This window comes from Synchiropus splendidus, chromosome 7, assembly GCF_027744825.2.
Source record: "Synchiropus splendidus isolate RoL2022-P1 chromosome 7, RoL_Sspl_1.0, whole genome shotgun sequence".
NCBI lineage: Eukaryota > Metazoa > Chordata > Actinopteri > Syngnathiformes > Callionymidae > Synchiropus > Synchiropus splendidus.
Window position 1 is genome coordinate 7517114 of NC_071340.1, and position 8229 is coordinate 7525342.

The following is an 8229-nucleotide window of genomic DNA, read 5'->3' on the forward strand; positions in this document are numbered from 1 at the left end:
TTGACAAAGCTAAGGATGCTTAGCTTTCATCAGCAGATTCTTCATGTACTATTTGGGATTTGGCGCAAGACGTTCATCAGCGACACAAAACATTTTGGCTCCAGCCCAATAGCACTGAGTGAGGGGACTGTCCATCCTCCACTTTACTGCAAGTGTCCTCATTAATCATCCCGAACAGTAAAGACTGTCACCTGAAAGTCACTCTCCCTCATGTTGGGCACCGTGGATCTTTGCCCAACGTCTTCTTTCTAATAACACAGATTCAGGGGAACTGATGGTATCGTCTTTCTGCCAGAGACACTTTGAGCCATGGCTGTCTGTCCTCATGTGACTGTCTGATGGTTTCAGGCTTTTATTTTACCGGCCCGTTTTCGTTGTCAGGGTTGTCGAAGTTGTTGTTCTACTGTTGAGCTCACTGCCAGCTCTGTGTGAATGATTCCCACCAGAGGAAGAAGGTGTTTGTTCATGTCGAGGCTTGTGATCAAAAACAAACAGGCAAAGGTTTCAGTGTTTTGTATCCTTGCTTGAGCTCAGGGGGCATCAGATTGAAACACAAAAGCATATTTGCTGAACACTCAGGGCATGAGAGACTAACCAGAATGAGACGGCAGTTTTATTTTTGCATAAATATTTATATGGTTCATCACAGACTCTGCTGCAAAACACAGATCATGTTCTGCCCTTGTTTTCTCTTGCAGCTTTTCTCATTTGTTAGTAACTTCTTCATTACATCTCCTGTGTGTTGTGCTGCTCCCACCTGCTGTGCAGCTGAGCTCACTGCAGTCAGTGATATTTTAAATGCAAATTCTTTCGATAAAACCAAAGAAGTGCAAATGTATTCTGTATAAAAATTTCATTATGGGTGAAAGCGAGCAGATCTAGGAATGTCTTCTCGTGCGTCCTTTTTTCTAGAACAATCTAGGCTAAGATTTGTCATCTTGGATTGCATCATCACCATTTTTGTTACATTTTAAATCAGTCCATTTTGTCCCAACTGTGCTTATTTAAAGGTCCTGCCGGTCATGTGACATGGCAGGCTTAAGTGCAAATTGTCCCCAATGTGCGTTCAGATGACTCTCATACACCGGGGAGAGTCACAATAAAATTTCTCCTGTAGTCTCTTTTGATCTTCCAATTTCTTTCTGTGAAACATCAATACATCAAATGACTGAACTTTGCAAACAGGGGATGCGATGTAAAGATCAGCTACAGGCCTTGAAATCCATGAGGTTAAATGCAAAGCTTCAAAGATGCACCTGACACTTGAGTTTCCAAAAGTTCTGACAACAGTTGGTGCTTTTGTCGCAGTTCATAAAGTGCAATAACTGAGGTTTTCACATCCCCAGATTGTGTTGCAGAAGTATGATGGATGCAAGCATCTGCTCATCGCCATGGAAACGCAAGCTTTTGTTTAATTTTACCAGCTGCTGGTAAATAAACTGTGAGTGTCTCTTTGTGCGTGTGACAGCTGGATACAGAAGCAGCGGACATCCTCAATGAGCTGCAGGTGAAGCTGAGCACCGTCCTGGACAACTTCAGCACCGTGTTTGCCAAGAGGTGAGTTTGCTGTCATCCTTCTCCGAGGCGACGAACATGTGTCTGATGGTGGTCTGGCTGCAGCTTCCAGACTCGCATCAATGGGTGCATGCGTCAGACGGCAGAGATCCTGTACCAGATGAAAGGGCCCCCGAATCACAACACTGCGGAGGCTGATGCCGAGGCGGCGCTACGACCCCTCATGGAGTTTCTTGATGGAAAGTAAGAGGCGTGACGCGTAATAACAGGAGCCGCGACAGATCACACAAGAAAAATAGAATATTCATAGTGTATTCATTGTAATAATAAAAACATTAACACCTAGTGGGTTGTGAGTATTCCATTCATAATAAAATATATATATATATAGCTGATTATGGCTTACAGCTTAAGAGAACTCAAAAATCCTGTCTCAAAATATTCGAATATTTCCTCAGACCAAGTAAAAAAATATATATGTAACAGCAAAACAAAATCAATCATTTGAAAATGCAATTAATCACAGTTTAATGGTATAAGAATATTTGCCACAAGAAGCCACATTTTTCAATTTGAATGAATTTGGTTTATTACTGAATCACATGATGGACCCATACATACTTTTAAACAACAAAATATTGTTTGTTTTGCATCAGTTTGACAATAGCACAATAAATCACGATGGTGGCTATATTCAAGTTTTTATATCACCTTATTTAAACTAAAGCTCTTTTAATGTCTTGAAAATATTTGTATAAGAATTTCAAGTACATTCAGAGTAGTAGAAACCCTTTTTCTTCGAGACATGTTCCATGTTCATGTTCCACGACATGAAGAGAGTGTGGTCACTGCATTCTCCTGCAGCATTCCAGAGAATGGCGGCTGCGCTGATTCCACCAGTTTCTCACCTGTTTCACTTCTCTTTGATTCAGTCTCAGCATCTTCGCTGACATCTGTGAGAAGACGGTCCTGAAGCGAATCCTGAAGGACCTGTGGAAGCTGGTCCTGAGCAGCCTGGAGAAGACCGTGGTGCTGCCTCAGAGCAACGACAGCCTGGTCGGCACCCATGCCATGTTTCGCTTCTTTGTCTGTGCACTGATGACTTACACAGCGCCATCGCACACCAGCTAGTAGCTGCCAAGACTTACATACCTCCATTTATGAAGACATCATGTGTAGATGAGTAGAAATGGCCTGCAAATCTTATTCACTGATGACAAACGATTACTTACTCTCTTCTGCCCCCGGGTGGTTCATCTGTGTCATTGCTGCTGATGAACCATCAATTTTGAAAAATGATTCATCAGTTAATTCCAACTTCATCTGCCTTTGGCTTATCATCAGCCATCATCTGTAAAATGAATGAGTTCATAAAATACTATCATGTGATGGAAGTCATCCAGCTGTCTTCTCTCTGTAGGGTGCTCAGCTGCTCACAGCTGCTAAGGGACTGTCCAACCTGAAGGTAATGCACCCGCACCTTCAACAGAGTCGTGAATTCAAGCTACTGAGATCAAGACAGAAATGACTCATGCCATTCTTTAGAATTATTGGAGACCGGTGTATGAGATTACATTTTAAGGCTGTTGATTTGAGGGTTTTGAAGCCGTTCAATTGAACAGCCTGTGTAATGACGTCAGACTGTTGTCCTTCACCTGACAGTTGGACGCTGCTTCAGTGAATGTATGTTTCCTTCTTCAGGGAGGCGGTGAAGCCAAAACTCTCACTCCCAAACAGTGTGTGATTATTGACGCGGGGCTGGAGACCATCAAGGTTGGTGGATGTCTGATTTATTTCTCACGTCATTCGGCCTTCCAAGGCAGTCTTTCAGTTAGCCAACAGTAGGATGGTTCAAAGCAAAAAGCTGGAGCTAAACTTAGATATCATAAATCCGGTGTGTGAGAATTTAGCCACAATATTCATGCTGGGAGTCTCCCAAGTCTTATCGCTCTGTCATGAAAGAGTGACACTTTCATTTTTGTGTCTGCAACGTGTTTAGCTGAGTGAAATTCCCAATCCATCATGCTGTCAAACATCTTCGACTTGTCAGAGGCAGAATGTTTTTCTGTCTTTAGAATTCAAATTCTCTCATTCTGACTCGTTTGTCTTCAAATGGTGTCAGAGATATTTTTTAGAGCATGCTTGATTGAAGAAGTTTAGTCCCTGTGGTTTTGTTTGGGAGCCACATGTTTGAAAACACCATCAAAAATATTGATTTATTCTTAAAAAAAAACAAAAAAACAATGAGAGTAGCTTTTAACTGAGTAGCTCATAATGCATGGTTAAATATACATCTCAAACTGATGTGATGCAGTGAGACCCAGCATTAAAAATTGAACAAATTCACCTCATTTCTTACATTAATCATTTCTTTTTTTTCATCAACAGCTGCCACTTATTTTGTAACTCAAACCGTTTTAATTGTTGAGGACTAATTGGCGGTGCACATGCACAAGACACAGTGGTGATAAGGCACAAACATGCAAACAGGCAGGTGAGACAGTCAGAACTGTATCTGGGTTGAGTGTTAGGTTGCAGTTTTTTTTCCTTCCCCAAAATTCAATATCAATCAAAATCAATCATTAATGAAGAGTTGACAAAGTCATGTTCTGTAACAAAGTACATGTTGCACTAAAGCACACAGAAATATTAAACAAGTCAGGAAAGGTTAAATAACAATAAGCAAATCCAACTTGTGCTTCGAACTAGGTCAAAACCATGTCACTGCCAATTGATCCATCCAAGCCTATATTTGCTTTTTGTTTGCAATAATTTACAAATGTACTGTTTCTACAGTCAAACTGCCTTAAACTCTTTAATAAAAGAGTCAGGTATTACATGGAAGGTTTTCTGGTGACAGAATATCTGATTTTGAGGCATTGAAGGTGTGTAGGCCGGGCAGCGTCCTTGCACCTGAGCAGAGTTGCCCTCCGGGCCAAGAGAATGTAGACGCTGGTTATTAGACTATACATTTTCATTCCACCCAGTCAAGTCAAATAGAGCTTTTACATTCCAGAAATGTTTTTTAATTTTAGACAAAAGAAATATATGACAAACTTATGAAATACATAACCAAGGCTTGTTTTACAGAGGACTGAAAAGTGTCGTCCATAATAATAATAATAATAATAATAATAATACAATTAAATAAAGAAAATTAAGAAAATAATAGTTACCCTTCCCTTAATAGCCAGGAAGGTAATTAACATATTCTCCAAGACACTATTACTGAAATAGAGAAAGCGCTTAACAGTAACTATTTACATACCAAAATGAATCTGGATGCTTTCTGTTGGATTCAAACAGACATGAGATAAAAGGCAAAGTATGAATTACTTATAGACATAACAGCAGAGGGTAAAGGTATGATTTTATAGTGACTTGCGTTTCTCGAGTGAAACCAAAAGGCCCCCAGATCTTGACCGATTTATCTGGAGAATTCCTTACAGAGTGTCGGATCTTTTCAAGGCTTAGGCCATGGTGAGTGTGTGGCTCCGTCTCCAAATAGAGCTTTAAGTGGACATGGTCTGATCTCAACATCAAGATGTTTTGTGAGGGAATCAAAAAATGCTGTCCAGATTGTATTGAGGCTTGGACACGTCCAGAACATGTGGCCTAAGGAGGGCGCTTATTTTTAATTCTTAAACTGACTGAGCTTAGTTTGTTGAGAGCGACCTGCTGGAGGAGCTGTCGTGTCATGGATTGAGAGATTTAAAAATATTTATACACTGTCTGTAGTAAGTGTGACATGAGCTTCCGATGAACAACTAAACCACACCTTCTCCACCATCAGCAATATTTCCACGCCGGGGGAAACGGGCTGAAGAAGGCGTTTGTGGAGAAAAGTCCCGAGCTGGCGTCCCTGCGTTACGCGCTCTCACTCTACTCGCAGAGCACAGATGCTCTCATCAAGACTTTCGTCACCACTCAGCACTCTCAGGGTGAACCTCAATTGAACCCACAAAATGTGGTCATGTGACTTTCAGAGCCCTTCACTGTGTCATTTTCTCACCAGTGCACGACGGGATGGGCATCAGGATCACTGGGAATGAGAAGATCCGACCTGACAGAGGTGCAGGCTTGTTAATATTGCCCAGTAATCTTAGCAGTGCTGGCATCACACCTTGGTTTGGCCTCTTGCTGCAGGTTCCGGGGTACAGAAGCCGATCGGAGAAGCTGTTCTGCAAATCGACATGCTGCTTGGGAAGGATCGTAAAGTGGCTGTCAGAGGTAAAATATCTCCTGTTTTTAAATAACTTGTCAGACTTGTGCAACAGAATCATTCACGTCCCTCCACCGGCAGTGATCGCTGTGAACGACATGAAGTGGCAGACGTCCGGAATGTTCCGACCCTTTGTTGAGGTCTCCATGGTCGGACCTTTCCTTGCCGACAAGAAGCGAAAGTTCACCACCAAATCCAAGAACAACAGCTGGTCGGCCAAGTTCAACGAGTCTTTCCAGTTGTGAGTTTGAATCCTGCCTGTTCTGAGTGTGTCGTGTTACAGGCTCATACCTGAGCAGCCAGGCTCTCCTGCCGCACTCGCCTGCTCTGTATTAGGTTTCAGCGCACTGTTCTGGTTCGGGCTGCTACTTTAGAACGGTATTATGAGGTAACAAACTGCGATGGATGTTGGATGGAAAAGAATCATCAGATCACATCAATTGATGTCTTTATTTGACTGTTTAATTGTCTCAGTTGACAGTTGAGAAGTACTGCTGACCTTCTGCTGGTCTTTTCAGTGTTCTAGGTAAAGAGTCTCCAGATTGCTACGAGCTCCAGGTAGGAGTGAAGGATTACTGCTTCGGCAGGGCGGACCGCGTGGTCGGCGTTGCTGTGCTCCAGCTGCGAGATGTTGCTGACCGGAAGAGTTGCGTGTGCTGGTGCCCTCTGGGAGCGCGCATACAGACGGATGAGACCGGCATGACGGTGATGCGCATCCTGTCTCAGCGACCTGCGGACGAAGTTGCTAAAGAGTTCGTGAAGCTGAAGTCTGAAACGCGACCTGCAGAGGAGGGAAGATGAGAGCCACCTCTCGATTATTGACTGAGGCAGCCGCACGCCTGACCAAATGGGGACATTGGATGTTACACACAACACTATACACTACCAAGAGCTACTTTCAGGATCCTGTGAAACCTTGAGGAAGCACCAAGTTACATAAAAAGATTAAACAAGTCTGAATTAAACGATGTTGTCGAAAAACAAAAGATTTTCATTAGGCAGCCAACCGATTTTGTCGAACCTCCCTAATGAAAACGCCAAATATGTTGAAAATGCTTTCGGAAGCCTTAGACGTTATTGTGGAACTTCAGTGGAAGTACTGTTCTTACTTGAGTTTGCTTGTTTAATACGGGCTTCACGGTGACAATAACGGATGTGTTAGTGTCATGACAGCAGATTCGATGTGGCCAGACATGAGTGCACGTAGTGGTGTCTGAAGAGTTGGGACAGCATCGGCATTTTGGATAAAGGTCAATATGGGACGCCCCTGCTTTTCACTTATTACAGACATTCCAACATAGGAACGGATGTGTTGAGCCCAAATGTATTTCTGTTTGATCATTTTGAAACTGAGAAACATCCAAGGTTTACTCTGCTTTTGCTGTTACCATTCCCTTTGTAGCTGCTGACTCGCACTAGAGGAGGCTGGCAAGTGCGGTGCCCTATGTTGTGAGTAGTTCAGCCCAGTCGACTCGTATGTCTCACTCTTACGAGCGCACTCCAACAATGGAGCGGCACAAATCAAGGATACATGGACAGAGACATTTGAATCATGATTCTCTCAATGTATTCTTGTGTCCTTCCTATTATATGTGGAGCAACTTCAGATGTGAAACAAGAGATTTAAGGTGCCGCTGCCTGAATGTCGTTTCACCAGGACTCGGTCTCTCCTGAGCTCTACACTGAATACCAGATGACTGAGCTTGTGTCATCGTCACAGCTAGACACAACTGAAGACCACTAGCTAACTCAAATGTCGTTTGACCCGTCGCCTTTGGGTTGAACTCTGTATGAGTTGGATATTTGCATCTGCTGCCGTCAAAAACACAACCCTGATATACTTGAACATGTTTGTTGCGTGAGCTGACCAGGCTAAAAACTGCTATGAAACGTGAACGGTGATGTTTTACTGGCTATGTCGATACTTGGACTTGTGGATCATGTTGTTTGTAGCATTCCACAACAACAAAATACAGCTTCTTTGAGCTGACTAAAAGAAGGGAAGAATATCGGGTCCAGCTTTGGGACTTTTGCCAAATGTTCAGCTGAACGGTGGTGGACATGTAGAGGACAATACTGCGAAAGGTTTTTCTGGACATACTTTTGTTTACAATTTTCAATTTTGAGCAAACAAGAGAATTCACACAACAGCCTTTCCAGATGTACTGACAAATTCTTATCTCATTCGTAGGAGCAGCAAGTCTAAGGTTGGACTTGATCAGTCTACCATGTGCCAAGGAACTCCGGTTCCCTCACAGTGCTACTGTATTTCATTTAATGTTGTAAGTTGTTTGCAGACTGTTGCGCCATAGTGGACTGTTTAGGATGGGTTTGTACAGCCACAGCATGTTTATTGTACACAAACGGATCTAGAATTGTGTTCTTTTTCCTTGTATGTATTGTAAATGATCAAGATGGAACTAATGTATGTAAAGTATGTCAAATGTCGAATATCATTGTAACAATATTTTGTATATAAAAATATTTATAAA

The 8229-nt window shown here is 42.5% G+C and overlaps 1 protein-coding gene across 7 annotated transcripts in view; it reads left to right on the forward strand.

The window, feature by feature from the left end:
* The window catches only part of LOC128763129 (protein unc-13 homolog B-like), a 108765-nt gene extending 100571 nt beyond the window's left edge, over positions 1-8194 (forward strand). For all 7 annotated transcript variants that reach the window (XM_053871946.1, XM_053871947.1, XM_053871949.1 and 4 more), the window contains 10 exons: positions 1469-1557; positions 1621-1758; positions 2448-2571; positions 2936-2980; positions 3217-3288; positions 5309-5456; positions 5531-5587; positions 5662-5745; positions 5819-5978; positions 6256-8194. In XM_053871946.1, coding sequence (XP_053727921.1) covers positions 1469-1557; positions 1621-1758; positions 2448-2571; positions 2936-2980; positions 3217-3288; positions 5309-5456; positions 5531-5587; positions 5662-5745; positions 5819-5978; positions 6256-6538 — 1200 coding nt within the window. In that variant the 3' untranslated portion in view covers positions 6539-8194. The remainder of the gene's footprint in view (positions 1-1468; positions 1558-1620; positions 1759-2447; positions 2572-2935; positions 2981-3216; positions 3289-5308; positions 5457-5530; positions 5588-5661; positions 5746-5818; positions 5979-6255) is intronic.
* The last annotated feature ends 35 nt before the right edge of the window (positions 8195-8229 follow it).